This window comes from Ahaetulla prasina, chromosome 5, assembly GCF_028640845.1.
Source record: "Ahaetulla prasina isolate Xishuangbanna chromosome 5, ASM2864084v1, whole genome shotgun sequence".
In the NCBI taxonomy this organism is placed as follows: Eukaryota; Metazoa; Chordata; class Lepidosauria; order Squamata; family Colubridae; genus Ahaetulla; species Ahaetulla prasina.
The window spans coordinates 95,368,867-95,387,596 of record NC_080543.1 but is presented as its reverse complement, the minus strand read 5'-3'; the positions used below and the strand labels follow the sequence as shown (position 1 = coordinate 95,387,596).

General features: G+C 36.7%; 1 protein-coding gene across 1 annotated transcript in view; it reads left to right on the top strand.

Annotated features, from left to right (window-relative positions):
- Positions 1–18,730, top strand: part of VWA3B (von Willebrand factor A domain containing 3B) — a 133,556-nt gene that overhangs the window by 78,647 nt on the left and 36,179 nt on the right. Inside the window, exons 13-17 of the mRNA XM_058184758.1 lie at positions 2,813–2,951; positions 4,023–4,154; positions 6,347–6,445; positions 9,157–9,339; positions 12,204–12,331. Of these exons, the coding sequence (XP_058040741.1) occupies positions 2,813–2,951; positions 4,023–4,154; positions 6,347–6,445; positions 9,157–9,339; positions 12,204–12,331 (681 nt within the window). The remainder of the gene's footprint in view (positions 1–2,812; positions 2,952–4,022; positions 4,155–6,346; positions 6,446–9,156; positions 9,340–12,203; positions 12,332–18,730) is intronic.

Genomic DNA, 18,730 nt, shown 5'->3' with positions numbered 1-18,730 from the left:
CTTCTAAAAGCAAGTATAGTTTCTTTAATATTAAATATTTAGTCAATATTTATGGGGTGTATGTTAACACAGTGATAATAATGAAACACTGAATAGTGCCTCATTAAAGCTGCCATTGTGAGCTTTAGTCTGCATTTATTTATGTTGTTTATATTCCACTTTTGTTCAAAGCCAATGGAAAGACAAGTCCAATTGAAATTTACCCTCGCAATAACCCCATTAAGTACATTAGGTTAAAGGAATGTGATGGCACAGTTACATGGTAGTAATGAAGCCTACAATCTGATTGTTCTTAATTCTCATCCGATGCTTTAGGTCTTGTTTGTTGAGAATAGTGGGAATTGTAATCCCAATACAGTGATTGACAGCTGCTTTAACTCACTAGTAACATAAACTCTATATATTTTATTTATTTATTTATTTGTCAAACACAACAGTATATATAAGTATACTTATACAAGTACACTAATACAGCAGAACCCCTAAGCATAATCTTTGAAAAAGCTTTCATGACCAGCTCCCTTCCCAAACTTTGGTCACTAGCCACGGTCATCCCTGTCTTCAAAAAAGGAGACCCCTGCCTAGTTGAAAATTACAGAGCAATCTCTCTATGCTGCGTCACCTGCAAAGTAACCAATCCATTACCTTCCACCTGGAAACAAACAACCTACTCTCTAACAAACAATTTGGTTTCAGAAAAAAATTATCCTGTAATTTACAACTTCTTCACTGCAAAAACATATGGACTACAAATCTTGATCAGGGCAAAGCAATAGATGTAATTTACATAGATTTCTGTAAAGCTTTCGACTCAGTGATACATGACAAACTTCTCCTAAAACTAAAATCCTACGGCATCTCCGGACCCCTCCATAATTGGATAACAGCATTCCTGTTAATCAGACAAGTGGTCAAAATAGGCAGTGCCATACCAAATCCTGTTCCTGTCAATAGCGGCGTTCCCCAAGGCAGCGTTCTAGGACCAACACTCTTCATATTATACATTAACGACCTCTGTGACCATATTATAAGTAATTGTGTTCTCTTCGCCAATGATGTTAAATTATTTAACACTACCAACAATGCGGCTACCCTTCAAAAGACCTTGACTTTGTGTCGGAATCGTCAAAAACTTGGCAACTCCAAATCTCAACCAGCAGATGCTCTGTCATACACAGTGGAAAAAAGAATCTGAACACTAAATACAAGCTCAATGGACATTACCTTGTAGATGACCCCCACCCCGTTAAAGATCTTGGAGTTTTCATATTAAATGATCTAAGTGCCAAAGCCCACTGCAACTACATCGCAAAAAAGGCTTTAAGAGTTGTAAACTTAATCTTGCGTAGCTTCTTCTCCAGAAACACTACACTACTAACCAGAGCATATAAAACATTTGCTAGACAAAATTCTTGAATACAGCTCGCCTGTCTGGAATCCATACCTCATTTCGAACATTAATACAATTGAGCGTGTCCAGAAATATTTTACAAGAAGAATTCTCCACTCCTCTGAGTACAACAAAATACCTTATGCCACCAGACTTGAAATCCTGGGTTTAGAAAATTTAGAACTCCGCCACCTTAGACATGACCTGAGTTTAACTCATAGAATCATCTCTTACAATGTCCTTCCTGTAGAAGACTACTTCAGCTTCAATCGCAACAATACACGAGCACACAATAGATTTAAGCTTAATGTGAACTGCTCCAATCTTGACTGCAGAAAATATGACTTCAGTAACAGAGTTGTTAATGCCTGGAATGCACTATCAGACTCTGTGGTCTCTTCCCAAAATCCCCAAAGCTTTAACCAAAGACTATCTTCTATTGACCTCACCCCATTCCTAAGAGGTCTGTAAGAGGCGTGCATAAGAGCACCAACATGCCTACCGTTCCTATCCTAATGTTCCCTTTGATTGTATCCAATTTCTTATAATTATTACATACTTATGCTTATATATATGCTTATATATCGTATAGTTATTTCATGCTTATGCTTATATATACTGTTGTGACAAATAAATAAATAAATAAGCATGAATTAACCATACAAATTGGATACAATCAAAGAGAACATTAGGACAGGAACGGTAGGCACGTTGGTGCTCTTATGCACGCCCCTTACAGACCTCTTAGGAATGGGGTGAGGTCAATAGTAGATAGTCTTTGGTTAAAGCTTTGGGGATTTTGGGAAGAGACCACAGAGTCTGATAGTGCATTCCAGGCATTAACAACTCTGTTACTGAAGTCATATTTTCTGCAATCAAGATTGGAGCGGTTAACATTAAGCTTAAATCTATTGTGTGCTCGTGTATTGTTGCGATTGAAGCTGAAGTAGTCTTCTACAGGAAGGACATTGTAAGAGATGATTCTATGAGTTAAACTCAGGTCATGTCTAAGGTGGCGGAGTTCTAAATTTTCTAAACCCAGGATTTCAAGTCTGGTGGCATAAGGTATTTTGTTGTACTCAGAGGAGTGGAGAATTCTTCTTGTAAAATATTTCTGGACACGCTCAATTGTATTAATGTCCGAAATGAGGTATGGATTCCAGACAGGCGAGCCTTGACATTATATTCCTTCCTGCAAGTTATACAATAATCTTTGTTTATCTTCCAATTTAAAATGTCTTTTCCTTAGTAATATTTATTTTGTCTTTCTTAAAGTGATTTACTTGGCATTCTTTTGCCCTTTATATTAAATTAATAATAAAAATAAAAATATTTAGTAGTGTTAAGATACTGGGAAGTGAGTATTTCAGACATCATTCTTGCTGTGCCTTTCATTTCATGTAAAAAAGTATTCTTGTATAGAATTCAGGACCTTAAGAAAGGAAGCCGAGCTCTCTTTGGAGATGTCACAGAAGACCACATCTGTATCCTCATTGATGTGTCTCAGTCTATGATATACAAACTCCCTGTGGTGAAGGAGAAGATATATCAGCTCATAAGAGTAAGTAAACAGCTGTTTTGGTGAAGAGAAGTGTCCTAATGTAGAATGACTGGCTTTTTCTGAAAAGGAACTAGGAAGTTGCCTTTTGTAGATTGCCCTAGATTTACAACAGTTCGTTTAGTGATCATTCAAAGTTACAACGGCATTGAAAAAAGTAACATGATCATTGTTCACACTTAAAACGACCATAGTAGTGTCCTCATGGTCACAGGATCAAAATTTGGATGCTTGACAACTGGTTCATATTTATGACAGTTGCTGCGTCCGTGGGTCCTGTGATCCCTTTTGCGCGGGATACATAGGGAAGCCAGATCCACTTAACTGACCGATCCACTGTGGCAAGAAAGGTCATAAAATGGGATAAAATTCATTTAACAACTGTCTCATTTAGCATCAAAAATGTTATCTCGATTGTGGTCATAGGTTGAGGACTAACTGTACTGTTGGTCTCTTTAACTGAATATGTGCTGCCTGGAATTAGTTCTGAGTGGAATCTTTTCCAATATTCCCTGGAGTTGTTAGAATAGGGCTACAACTTTATTCTTCCACAGCAACGTTATACTAGTTCCCTCCAAGTGGAAGAGGTTTTCTAAGTCCATTTTCTCAGCTGGAATGGTGGACCATAAATTAGGACATTCCCCATATCATTGTTTTCTAGTGATGGTGTCATCATTTGGTATGTTGACACTGTTTTTATGATGGATGGTTTTATTGTTTTCAATGTTTTTATGTTGTAAAAACCAGAATTGTTGGATACAAGATACAAGGCTAAGTAAGTAAGTAAGTAAGTAAGTAAGTAAGTAAGTAAGTAAGTAAATTTGCTCTGCTGGGTGGGAATTCTGGCAATGTGAGTACCTCATAGAGAAAATTAAATTACAGATAGGCAGTATTTTTAAGAGATAGCAGAATCACAATTTCCAAAATATTTAATACCTATTTGCTAGACAAATGAAACATTTATCCCCATAACTGACTGCTTTTCAATATGATGGCAAGGTGGAATGGTGGGTGGGCAAAGGGAATATGATTTTTCTCTTTCAGAGAAATCATTCAACAGATGATTTCTTACAGGAACAGTTTCAAAACAAAACCAGGTTTAACTTCATTAAATTTGATGCTGAAGCAATAGCCTGGAAAGACAGACTTGCTGAAGTTAATGAAGAAAATATAGAAGATGCTATACTTTGGATAAAACAACTTCAGGTAAGTATAGAAAAAAACTTTAAGCAAATGGAAGTGAGCTAAACTATTGTTGGACTTCTCCTTCCCTTCTTCCATGCTCTGGGTCAATATATTTGGGTTACAGTAACATTTCATATGAAGGGAATCCTTCCAAGTAGACAAATATAATTTAGGTTATCTCCAGGGGTGAAATCTACTTATCTTCCCTATGCATGCACAGAGAGTAAAAAATAGGTTACTTGCTGGTTAAAACCAGGAAGTAACAATGACTGGGCGGGTGGGCGGAGCTTCATGCTGCTATCGTACCGGTTCTCTGAACTACCTGCTGCCATCTCTACCGGTTCGGCCCCTGGTTATCTCTACTATTAACATGGTAATTGGTGTTTTTATAAACATACTTCTATTATGTTAATTTCTATTAATGTAGTAACCCTGCTTAATAGAATACAGATTTGATTTAAAATAACTCAGTCTTCTTTTCTATAGTAACATTTTTGTTTTGTTTTGTTTCAAGTTTTTTATTTTATTTTACATATACATATCAATGTGTGAACAGTGTGGCACCTGGGTATCATACATTTTAATACAGATAAAACTAGTAATATTAATCATAATTGTTGCATTCAACCAGCTTATATATTTCTAATAATAATACACATTTACAGTATATTATGTTATAGCCTTTCATTATTAAATTATTCAATGTTTCAATATATTGTTCTAATGCCGTTCACCATATTATTTAAACGTACATAATAATACCGCCATTCAATTTCTAAACTTCCCTCTTGTTATTGCTTTTATTTTATTATGTAAAAATGTGTATACTAATATTCCCCCTTTCTCTTATTTCTGTCTCTAATCTGACTTTTAATCATGTCACCTTTTTATTAAAAGACGTTTTCTTTCTATCCAACATCTCTTCTCCACTTTGGTGCTTTAAATCTTGTTCATTTTTAGCTTGCCTCCCATATTTCACTCTTTTCATCTATTTGTATTAAGATACAATTATTCATTATTTCATTATTCAATGTTTCAATACACACTTCTAATACCAATCACAATATTATTTAAACATACAAGATTATTCTAATAGTAAATCACATGTTTATATTAAGGTATGTTCTTTCATTACTTAATTGCTCTATATTATTCCTATATTATTGCTCTATATTATTCCAATGCCAATCACAATGTTATTTAAACATACTTAATAATACCATCATTCAATCTCTTATTTTCCCATTTTATTATTGCTTTTATTTCATTATATAAAGGTATGTATATAAAAATGTTTCCCCATTCTCTTATTTCTACCTAACTTATAATCATGCCGCCATTCTAAAAAAGAAGGGAAAAAAAGAGACAGAGAGAGAAAGCAAATCAAAACAACAACAAAAAATCCTTTTCTTTCTATCCATCGTTTCTTGCCCACTTAGTAACATTTCTAATGACCAAAAGGATTGGTTCAGAAAGACATTCCTGCTCCAGGAAGGAATATTGAGAATTATTGGGAGTGTTCATTTCTTTGCAACAGGAAACAAATGACCAGGGTTTTTCAGCCTTTTCAATTTTAAGATGTATGGACTTCAGTTCCCAGAATTCTCCATATGGCATGCTCACTGGTGTAGATATTCCTGGTAATTTAAAGCATGACAAAGGGCATAGCCCAGGTAGAATTATTAATTGGATCGAGAGACCTAGTATCTACTGTACGTGCACCTCAAATTCCCCACCACTGCTCTAAAGGAAGAGAGGAAACTCATTAAGCCACCCAAAGTCTCTTAATTGTGAGATGGATGGCATATAAATTTAAGAATTAATAAATAAATAAGTTAATCTTATATGGCAAAAGTCATTTCTAAAGCTACCTCCAGGATAATGAAGTGCCAGTAGTCCCTCATTTAATCAAAATAGCTAGCTGGTTTCCATTTAAACAGTTCTCTTCTCTTTCAGCAAACTATAGAAATTATTTTTGTAGTCTTTCATTACAGAACTGTTACTTTCAGCTATTGAGCATATCAGTGTTTAAAAGAATAATGGGATTTTAAATACAGAATATCACATATATTATCTACAATGTGAATTAAATCATGTAAAGTGTTTAAAATATGCCTCACCACCATACCTGAGAAATAAATTTTATAACCCATCCCATAAATCTGCCCACATTAACATCTTAAGTTTTCTCTGTTCCTCCACTGATTGCCTAGGTTGGGACTACTACAAACATACTGAAAGCACTTCAGATTGCCTTTGCTGATCGTGACACTCAAGCTATTTATCTTCTTACTGATGGGAGACCTGATCAGGTATCTATGAAGAAGCAAATCATGTCAGGACAATATGATGATGTAACACTGGCCAGATGACAAAGCATCACATTGATGTAGCCCAAGGATGGTCAAACTGACTACAAGGTGACAGATGAAGGAAGGCATACATGCCAGTGTCTCCTCCTGATCTTTATTCCATCAACACGTTAGAAACATGAGAGATTGGGAGGAGGATATAGTGACAGAGGACGGCAAAGAAGCATTTCTGTATCTAAAGTAGGGCATTCCAAAATGTGATTAGGGAAAAAATGGGATTAGGTTTAGGAGGGGAAAACAAGAATTTTGGAGGCTGCTAGCTGAGTAAGAGTCTTTCTATATGAAAGACTGAGAAGGGAAAAGAAGTGGCAATATTTATAGGAGGATAAAGCTCCAGTGGAAAAATAGTCAGTGTAATCCTGTGAAAGGAGGGTTTAGAGATGATTTTAATGGGGATGAGATGACTTTAGAGATAACTTTAATGGGGTATAAGAGACAGAAACATGATGATGGCAAAAATGGAAATGTTCAGTGTAAGCATAGAATAGAGAAGTGATATCAGAAAGGGCAGCTGAACATTTAGTGTTGTTTCTCTTTTAATATCTGGTAAACCGGATGCCCTGTTGCTATGCCATGGTGTTGGTTATTTTTTTGCATATACCACTAGCAGTCAGTGGTGTGCATAAGAGAACATACACTAACAGAATCTGAGCTTTACGTGAACAATGATGCTGAAATTTTGAACTTTTGGAAAATATATTGCTTATTCTGTGGAGTTTGGGTTTCCTCACTAACCTGCAGAGTAATGCTATTGTAAATAAAGATTAGAAAAGATTTAGCCAGTAAATAAGTTGTAGACAGGGGTGGGTTCTACTTACCTTTACTACCGGTTCGCAATGGGATTGTGTGTATGCGCAGATCACCTATGATGACATCTGGGTTGGTGGGCGGAGCCTCCCGCCTGTTTTACTACCAGTTCTATAGAACCAGTCCGAACCGGGGGCAACCCACCACTGGTTGTGGACCTCTGAATCTAGTCTTCTCCCCAAGTCATACTTCTCCTTCATAGGTTCAGCTCATTGGACTTTTGATATAAAACTGAGGGACAAGATGGGAAAGACTCTTTAAATACATTTTTGATTTGTTTCTCTTTAGTTAAGAAATTAGAAATGTATCAGTAAATCTGACAACCTGTGGTCAAGAGCTTTCAGATTAAGCATAACTACTACTGAAAAGTAAATCTCAATATATTTTTGGCTGAGTTTTAGCTACAAGATGTGGGCATGTGCCACAAGTATGGACAACCACTGGATGGCAGCAAAGATTTATACATCTGTTTGTTGCCATCTATTGGCCATCTGGATTTTTATGGCCAAATCTGTTACTTCTGGTATCTGGTACGGTACTTTCTAAATCATCAAGAGGAAACAGATTTCTAGCCATGGTCAGGTGCAATTAGCAAACAACAAAAAGCAAATTTGACATTGTTTAACCCTCTGTCTAAAAAAAAAGCCTTAAAATTTTGACTACTTTGGGGACAATAAGAGGGTTCTATAGGAGATAGAAGAACAACATATTAAATGTAGTATTACAGAATCTGATATAGTGTCAATTTGGATTTTATGTGTATAGTCACAGAAATGCAAAAAATAGTTAACCTAAAATTTTATTTTGGTTTTTTTGATGGGGGTTGAGGGTGTGTGTGTTTGCAAATACTGGTATTTTCCTACACTTCATGCAAGTAGCTCCTATTTTTGGCATAGGGATGAAAAGTTTCAGAGTGTAGTAGAGGGCATAAACTCTCTGCAAAATGCAACTGGAGACAGAGGTTAATGTGTTCTTGTGGGAAGTAACAGCAGTAGATGAGGAAAGCCTGTAGTGAACATTGTAGTGCTTAGGTTGGTTTTGTTAACCAGGTAGACCAAGTGAAGCCAGGTAAAACTGAAGCTCATCAGTTTATTTATTATACCCCATCTTTATTATTTGTAAAAGTAACTCAAGACAGAAAACGCACATAGTATTCCTTCCTCCTATCTTTCCCGCAACAACAGCCTTATGAAATGGGTTAGGCTGTGTGAGAGAGAATGACCCAAGGTCACCCAGCTGGCTATCATGCCTAAAATGGGACTAGCAGGTCTCCTAGTTTCTGGTTGGTGCCTTTGACCAGGGGTGTCAAACTCAAGGCCTGCAGGCCAGATGCGGCCCACAGGGTGCTTAGATCTGGCCCACGGGACCCTGGAAAAGTGAAGGCCAGGCCCGTGATGCTTCGGCCTGGCCCGGGCTCTTGATCTACAACCTGGTGGCCACTGGCAGCTTGCTAGAGGAGACTGTGGCAGTCGAAAACGGAGCTCAGGAGGGCCACATGTATGCCCCCCCCGAGGTCAAACCACCTCTGGTGCGGCCCTCAGTGAAATCAATTTTGACAACCCTGCATTAGATCGAACTGGCCAACCAATAAATTATTGTCCAGAAATACTGCAACACAGAAATTAGAGCTATTTGGACCAGAGCTTTTAAGTTAGATCATAAAGCTCATTCAGTGGAATTTGGCTTCTGATTTAAGGAAGTCCCAGCCGTTGATTGCTATGGTAATAATGATTAAAGGCTTCTACACTACTTGATTTATTGTTAAAGGCTAAGTGATCATTTAATTGCTTTCTATTTGAATATCTTTAAATTTACACATTTTCCCTTCCTTTCTTTTTGCATAGCACCCCAATAGAATTTTAGATGAACTCAAACTTTGGCGGAACATTCCAGTTCACACTATATCATTTAACTGTGATGATACTGGAGCCAATCAATTTTTGCATGAGCTGGCCAGCAGCACAGGTGGACGATTTCACTACTACCATATTTGTCTGACAGATCCGGATTCCCCCAAACCTTTTGAGGTAAGTCTTTAAAAATTGTCTAGGTCCAAATTAAAGGATAGAACTGTAATAGTGTAATATCATAGTTGGCACCTGATTTGAGCAAGATATCCTTCATGTACCTACTATCCCAATTGGGCCTACTATACAAAAGTTGAAGCAAGATTGGACTTGCTTAGTACCTGTATGAGAAACCAACAAGGACACTCAGTGCTCAAGGATATCTATGTGTTCTGTTTCCCTCCCCCCAATACTCCCAGCAAAGAGTCAGTCAGAGGCCTTCTTTTCTCCTTTTATTTACATAGATACATGTCCTGGCCACGTCTACCCATGGGCCTGCCAAGTTTCTGGAGATAACGAGGAAATTATAGATAAGGCCAGAATTACTCACGAATATATTCTTCCCTCCATTGAGACAGTTAGCCCGCGCCAATTCATTGCTTTGTCCAAGACAAAAAACCAGGAAGTCCCGCCTCCTATTTATAGTCTCTGCAGATGTCACTGCATGACAATTATGACTTGGCTTTCCCCCAACACTCCTTCTGCTGCGCACGCCGATCACGCCTGCGCAGCCTTGCATCACTCCAAAACTGTTCTTGGGGCGTTGCCAAATCAGAAGAAGGCTCCAGGGAATCAGGTCTTGCCGGCCCCTCCTCCTCCCTTTGAGTGGGTGCCAGGGAGGGAAAGGGCTCAAGAGAAACAGGGCTTGCCAGGTCTTCTCCCTCACTTTCTGAATCATCCGAGTCCAGGAGTCCGGGTCCAGGAACCTGGGTCACAACACTATGGAATATTGGGTTTGTACTGCAGATTAGATTGAGAAATCAGAAAACATCCCAGAATAAAATGGCAAGTAATATCAAATTTTTTCCAAGTAAACTACATAGATAGGTTCTGAAATGACTAGTAGTTGGGCTCAACCTGCAGGAGATAGTTTAAAAAAGAATAATAGGTACTTTAGCTGTATCCCAGAGTTACTATAAACTATAACTCCATTATTCTTCACCATAATTAGATGACTGGAATAATAGCTTTTATGAAGATAAATGTCATATGACTTTAATATGAATTTCTTAAACAATTGAAAACTATAGGAGAAAGATGTCAGGGTTCCAAGTAACACCCCCAATGAAAGAAGTCTCCGAGGCTAGAAGTTCCTCAAAGTTCCATTTTATTAGAGATGTCATAGTAGCACATCTGGGAAAACCCAAATCTGAAAGCTTCCAGGTTTTCCCCACCCAAAAGAAAGTCCAGGTTCCTGCCCCAGCTCCCACACGTCCATCACATGGTCCAATCAATGCACCATCCCAATTGGAGATGCCTCCCAGTCACACCACTCCAAGTGCAGGGGAGGATGTCCTTGACTCTCAGATAAAAGAATGTTATTATGGCTAAATATCTCTCCAACTCCATACAATCCCCCCTCCCAGTTTCTCACAGCACTAAATGTGGCAGCCCTGAAAACCCAAAGTAAAAGATGGCTTCCAGGACTGACAAAAGAACACTCAAAATTATAAGTAAAATACAGAAAAGTTTAGGTATAAAGAAAAAAGAAGAGGAAAAAAAAAAGCAAAAGAGCAAGTATTTTGGCTATTGGGTAGTTTAAAAAAGAACAAGCAAAAATATTGCAACAAACCAATATTAAGAATCAAAATTTATTAACTGATTCAATATCAATTCAATAAAAATCAATTCAATAAAGCAACATTTAAGTGAGTTGTACATTTTCATTTTGATACCATTTTAGTTCCTGGCTCAAATCATTGTATTGTCTCCATTGAACATAGTCTCTGGGGCACTTGAGGAAATTTGTGCTTTATGCATGGCAAAATAGTAGGAAAAAATTTACACTAGGTTTTTGGTTTGCTTTGAAGTTTGATGTACTGGGGATTGGTGAAAGCCAGGGGATTGTTTAATTAACACACGGAAAGTGTTGATATCAAAACCAATAGTAATATGGTGATAATTAAAATACGGTTATTTATTTTAGGGACTAATCCATTATAGCAAGTCAGACTTTCATTTGCATGGTTTTGAGTTATATGGTGCCTACAGAACTAATTGATAACTCATGGGCTATTGTGAAAATAACATTATAAAAATATCTGGCTAAAAAATATTACATTCTTGGTGCTCCCGGAATTTGGTTGGTTTTTTTGCAGACATTTTATTACCTGACTAAGTAACATCATCAGCTCTAGTCGGGTGTTAGTTGTTGAGGTAATGAAGTGTTTGCAAGAAATCAACAAAGCTCAGAGGGAATCCACAGTTCCATAGTAAATTCTTTTCTATTGGAATTACATTTTTATAGTTAAGAGAGGAGAAAGGTTAAGAAATACCAAGGATCAATGTTAAGCTTTTTGCTGTTAGGATCCTTTCTCACCTTTAAAAATTATGGAGGACTCTAAAAGAACTTTTATTTCTATGGAATATATTTATCAATATTTACGGCATTAAACATTAAAATCCATGCATTCCTCAAATATTTATTGAATCATAAAGAATATTAAACCCACTAGATACTAACATATTTTGCATTTGAAAACCCATATTTTTGAACAAATAAAAATAAGAGGGACATTATTTTGAATTTTTCAAATATCTTCAATATCTGGCAAATAATTTTGATGATGTGCACTCCTGAGAGACCCCCAAGGGCCAAGGGCCATACTTTAAGAAATACTACAGAAAATTCTTCTTGAGAAATCAGTGCTCAGAAAGAATAGGGGAAGCAATAAAATATTACTTCAAAGCCTGCTTAAAACATAAAGCAGCTGTACCATATATAGATGATGCCTTGTAATTATTTGCTATTTTAAAAAAACAAAAGATTTTCCGTGGTCTTTGTTTTGCTCAACAATCATAACAAATGGCTTACTTTTTGGCAGTGTGAGGACATATATTTGGTTAGAAGAGAGATAGAACGAGGAGAAAAACAACTGAACACAGTACAATCCTTTTACACTGGCAGCGATTTGATGGATTTGTTTAATGGAGCAAAAAATCTTCACGATAAGTATGGGCTTCTTCTGCCTTTCTTTGTTTCTTCATTCTTCAGCTTCTTATTTCATGATTTAACTTGACTAAAATATGCATAGGACAATTTTTGCCACAGTGGTTTCTATTTTGAACTGACAAGGATAAAGAGGGGAAAAAAACATTGATGTCAATAAAATCAAGCACTCTGGGAGAAGAAAGAAACAACTAGAAATTGCTTTTATTGTTCAAAACAATAATGAACTAGAAAATATAATATTCCTCTGGAAAACCTCAGGGCATCTTTACAGGTAGTCCTCGACTTACAACAGTTCATTTAGTGAAGAAAGTGACTTATGTCCATTTTTCACACGACCGTTGCAGCATCCCCATAGTCACATGATCAAAATTCAGAAACTTGGCAACTTACTCGTATTAATGATGGTTGCGATCTCCTTTTGCAACCTTCTGACAAGCAAAGTCAATGGGGAAGCCAGATTCACTTAACAACCATGTTACTAACTTAACTGCAGTGATTCACTTAACAACTATGGCAAGAAAGATCGTAAAATGGGGCAAAACTCACTTAACAACTGCCTCGGTTAGCAATTTTGGGCTCTACTGTGGTCATAAGTCAAGGACTACCGATATTGTAAGACAGTCTGACATACCTCTATGGGCTCGTCGGTTTCACTCCATGGAGTTCTTTCTGTTCCTCTGATAGCAACATAGGTTTTCCCCCTGTTTTGCTCTCAGTGTTTTTCCAGGTTGGCAACTTTAAGACCTGTGGGCTTCAACTCTCTGAATTCCCCAGCCAACTCACAATTGTGATGTATGGTGGTTTTCCCACAGCTGTCCTATCCTGCTCATTATTTGGTAACTTGCTTTGGTTTGCATCTCTGTCTAGGTACCAAGCAATCAGGGATGTATTTGACTCATTGGTCTCACAATGACCTAAACACTTCTTTGGGATTAGTATTTATTGCTTATTGTTTTATTGTTTGTCTGGTTTATCTTTTTTATTTCAATTTTCAGAGAATGGTAATATCGCCAAGATGTTTTATTCCACTTTTTTATTTAAATTGTTTGCTGTCTCCAATCTGTCTTTTTCCTCCTCTCAACATAACAGAGAATGTACACATACCTTCTATTTTTACCTCTTGTATATAAATATGGATCAGCTTTTTTCAGGTCAAAGCCCAAGCATGGAATATTTAGTCTGGTGACTGCCTGCTTTAGTCCATGTATTGAGTTTTCAATTCACATACCAGCTATTCTTTCCCTAGATCTTCAAAACCTGGTTGACCCATGTAGAATAACTGTATTAATACCTACTGTAAATGCTCCACATGCGGTTTTATAAATGCGATTAAATAGAATTCTGAGGCTTGCAAGTTTAACTACTGATGCAAAAACATCATCGTAATTTTCACATATTTATAAATTTAGGCCTTTGCTAGTAACCTAGCACTACAGGTTCCTAACAAACTTAGCAGACAGCTTTGTTTCCCAAAAAGTAGAGAAGGCAACAAGGGGATCAGTCATTTTGGACTTAATTCTCACTAACAGAGATGAAATGATAGAAGGCATTGAAGCTGCAGGAACCTTGAGGGCAAGTGATCACGCAATATTGGAATTTGACATTAAGCAAATACAAGTAGTAGAACAAAGTCAAACTAGAGTCTTGGACTTTAAGAGAGCTAATTTCAATAAACTTAGAGAGAGCTTGAGAAGGATTCCATGGATGAGATTCCTCAAGGGGAAAACAACTCAAGAAGCTTGGGAAATTTTGAAAAAAGAGATTATAAAAGCGCAGTCCAGCACAATACCAATGAAGAAGAAAAATAATAGATCTCAAAAGAAACCAGCATAGATGCATAAAGAACTATCTGACAAATTGAAAGACAAAAAGGACATGTATAAAAAGTGAAAAGAGGGGCAAATAACTAAGGCAGAATATCAGCAAATAGCCCGAGCCTGTAAAGATGAAGTGAGGAAAGCTAAGGCTCACAACGAACAAAGGCTAGCGACAAAAGTAAAAAATAACCAAAAAAGGTTCTTCCAACATGTTAAAAACAAGAAAAAAGTCAAGGAAACAATTGGTCCATTGCTGGGAGAAAATAGCAAGAAGATGACAAGCAACAGGGAAAAAGCAGATCTACTTAACTCATTTTTTGCATCTGTTTGTACACAAAAGGAAAAAACAATACAACCTATCAAAAACAGCACCACAAATGACTTCCGGGTGGCTCCGCTTCATTAATGGCGGGCTATCTCAGTCCGCCAGTTCTGTGTGATTCTGTAGAGCTGTTTAGACAGCGTTAATCTGCTGTCAACAGCTCATAAATCTCTGCCCTCGGGCAAAGAGGGGGAGGTGAGCATTTGGGCTGAAGTAGAGCCCCCAAGGAAACCCCCAGAATGATTTCTGGTGGTTTGTTGGGAATGCTCCTTCTATAGCTCGAAAAAAGCTCCAGAATCCAGAACGCTTCTGCAAATGCAGAACAAAACGCAGCGTCCATCTCCGTGACTGAAAAGGATTATTGATAGATTGGTAACACAGACAGAGCCGAAAACAGGAGGGCTGGCATTTGATTGTAAGATGATTTATCTCCCTGACAGAGAAAGTATTTGTATTCAAGAGTGGAGATGATGAAAGATGGCGTTTTGTGTCTTGAAAGTGAATGCTAAGATAAGCGAAAGCTAAGGAAATGCTGATTACAATTGCTGGTGTGGAACCTTTAAGAAGAATATAACAAGATATTTTTTTAAAAAAAATGGAATTCTTTTTTTTTAAATCTCTTCTTTTTTTATTATCTTTTTCTTACAGTATTTAAGAAGAAAAGTTTATTGAATTTTTTTTCTTTTTATTCCTTTTTCTTCTTCTTCTTTATTTAGTTATTTAGTTTAAAAATGGCCTTTAAGCAAAGAGATTTAACCACTTCTAAAATATTGGAAATTTCTTCACTTCAGATACGGAAATTGAGAGAGGATATTAAAGAAAGTCTAAGGAATTTTTTACAGGAGCTTATGGAGGCTCATCTTTCAGAAATAGATCAAAAATTTAATGAAATGGAGAAAGAAATACTGGATTTTAAAGATTTGATGGAAGAGCAGAGGAGGGAGATGAAAAAATTAAAGGAATCAGTTACCCCATTATTGTTATCTAGTACACAGACAGAAGAAAGACTGGATGAATTTAACCAAATTAATTTAGATTTGCAGAGGAAAATAGATGAAGTTCAAATTAATCTGAATTTAGAAAATAAAATAGATGATATTCAGGTTAATTGAGGTTATAACCCCAAAGGGTTATATTACAATATAAATTAATGGAATATGCTATAAGGGTGAGAGGATTAAAAGAGTGTAAGGAAGAAAATTTGAAAGAGATTTTTATTCAAGCCTTTGCTCAGATAGAGGGAGTGGAACCAGAAGATTTTGAAGTTAATATTGAAAAAATTTATCGTGTTAATTCTTGGTGGGCAAGGCACAAGTGTTTACCGAGAGATGTGGTTATTTATTTTACAAATAAGAAGATTAGGTATGGAATTTTGCAAGCATTTTATAAAAATAAATTTCAAATATTAGGACAAGATATAATAATGATGAAGGAAATTCCTCCTAAAATGTTAAGAAAGAGAAAAGAATTTGCCTTTTTAGTGGATGAGTTTAAGAAACATCAGATATATTTTAGATGGGAGGTTCCAGCTGGTTTAACAGTGAATTATAAAGGAAGAAAGTATTTTCTCAATACAATTTGTAAAGCACGAGATTTTTACACTAATGTATTAAAGATTGGGAATTCTTTATTAATAGATGTTAAGTTGAATGGTGAATAGATGGTGGAAAATGTGTAAGACAGAAGAAGGGGAGGGAGAATGTTTAACTATTATATATGATTATGGTTAATTTTTGTAAATGATTTATTTTGGATATAAATGTGTAATTTTAGGGGTACTATTTGATATATTTGAGGTATAAAGGAATAGGAAGATGGAATATTGTTTAACTTTGGAGGATAGATAGTAAAATTTAGGAATTTGGATTAAATATTATATTTAAGAGATGGATGTAATGTTGTTATATGGCTAATTAGAATGTAATTGTTATAATAGATATATTTTGGATAAGTTATAGGTGTAATTTTAATAATGTTATTTGATATAAGTAAGGTAAAGTGAAGATTTTAATTATTACAATTGATATATTAGATATTTGTAATATTATTTGATGTATATAAATGTTAAAGATGTGAAAAGATGGACTATTGTTTACCCTTGAAGGTTGGACAGAAAAATTAAAGAAATTAAGTTGGAAATATGAACTATTCTTGAGAGACTGCTTAAGGAAGAAAGACATTTTAGAAGAACCCTTGGTGAATATTGGAAGATGGAACGTTGTTTTGATATTGATTGATGAAGATTGGATATTAAAAACTATGTACTTTATTCAAGAACAAACACGAACACAAGCGGAAATTTCTGAGAACTCTAGGAGTGGAATGGTCTGATATATAATGGATTGGAAGAAAAGTATTTTCTTTGTCGCTGGAGGGGAGTGGAGGTTTCAAGGAGTGATTATGGATTATGATTTGTGCTATATTTTAATTTTTGTTGTTAGTTTTATACCCTGTATTCGGTTCTGGGAAGTCTCGGGGTGGGGAGGAAGGGAAGGAGGGGAGGGGATGAGGGTAGAAAATGGATTGATAGTTAATGTACAAAGATGATTGAAGATGTATAATTAATGTAAGATCGGAGCTGCCTGGCTACCACTTCAGAATGATGGGAAAGAAGGAAGTAGAAGAGAGAAGGAGGTAGGAAAGAGAAGAGGAGGAAGAGGAAAGGAAGGAAGAGGGATAGAAGAGGGAGAAGAAAGGAGTAGGGAGGAAGGAGGAGAGGATGTAGATAAGAGAGGGGGAGGATGGTTGTGGAAAGTAGAAGAAGGTAGAGAAGGAGAGTAAAAGGAAGGGGGTGGTGACCGGGCAGATCCGATTAATTGTATATGATGGTACATTAAATATGTTATTGGATATGTTATTGGATAAGAATGTTAAAATAAAACTTTAAAAAAAAACAAAAAAACAGCACCACAAAAATAGATTAGGAACACAAGTTAAAATAGGGGGAAAAAATGGTAAGTGAACACCTGTCTACGCTAGACGAGTTCAAATCACCAGGACCGGATGGATTACACGCCAAGGTTCTGAAGGAACTGGCAGACAAAATCTCAGAACCACTGAACTATATCTTTCAAAGATCCTGGAGCAGAGGGGAGCTGCTAGAGGACTGGAAAAGAGCTGATGTAGTTCCCATCTTCAAAAAAGGGGGAAAAAAAAAACAGATCCAGGAAACTACAGACCTATCAGCCTGACCTCAATACCGGGGAAGATTCTGGAAAAGATAATCAAACAACAAATCACCGAACACCTAGAAGCAAACAAAGTAATAACCAAAAGCCAACATGGATTTGTCAAAAACAGATCATGCCAGACTAATCTTATTGCATTCTTTGACAAAGTGACAAAATTAGTGAACCGCAGGAATGCTGTCAATATAATTTACTTGGACTTCAGTAAAGCATTTGATAATAGACCATAATCTACTACTAGATAAAGTAGAAAAATATGAGTTAGACAGCATCACCACCAGATGGATTTGTAACTGGCTGACCAACCGCACTCAATGTGTAGTCCTCAACGGAACTACATCCACATGGAGGGAAGTATGCAGTGGAGTACCCCAAGGCTCTGTTTTAGGCCTAGTACTCTTCAACATCTTCATCAATGACTTGGACAATGGGATAGATGGGGAACTCATCAAATTTGCAGATGACACTAAGCTGGCAGGAATAGCCAACACTCCAGAAGATAGGCTCAAGTTACAGAAGGATCTTGACAGACTTGAACATTGGGCTATATCTAACAAAATGAAATTCAACAGTGAAAAAAGTAAGATTCTACATTTAGGCAAAAAAAACACAAAATGCACAGGTACCGTATATGTGGCACCTTGCTCAATAGTAGTACCTGTGAGAGGGATCTTGGAGTCCTAGTGGATAACCATTTAGATATGAGCCAGCAGTGTGCAGCAGCTGCTAAAAAAGCCAACACAGTTCTGGGCTGCATAAACAGAGGGATAGAATCAAGATCATGTGAAGTGTTAGTGCCACTTTATAATGCCTTGGTAAGGCCACACTTGGCATACTGCATTCAATTTTGGTTGCCGCAATGTAAAAAAGATGCTGAGACTCTAAAAAGAGTGCAGAAAAGAGCAACAAAGATGATTAGGGGACTGGAGGCTAAAACATATGAAGAATGGTTGCAGGAACTGGGCATGTCTAGTTTAATAAAAAGGACTAGGAGAGACATGATAGCAGTGTTCCAATATCTCAGGAGTTGCCACAAAGAAGAGGGAGTCGAGCTGTTCTCCAAAGCACCTGA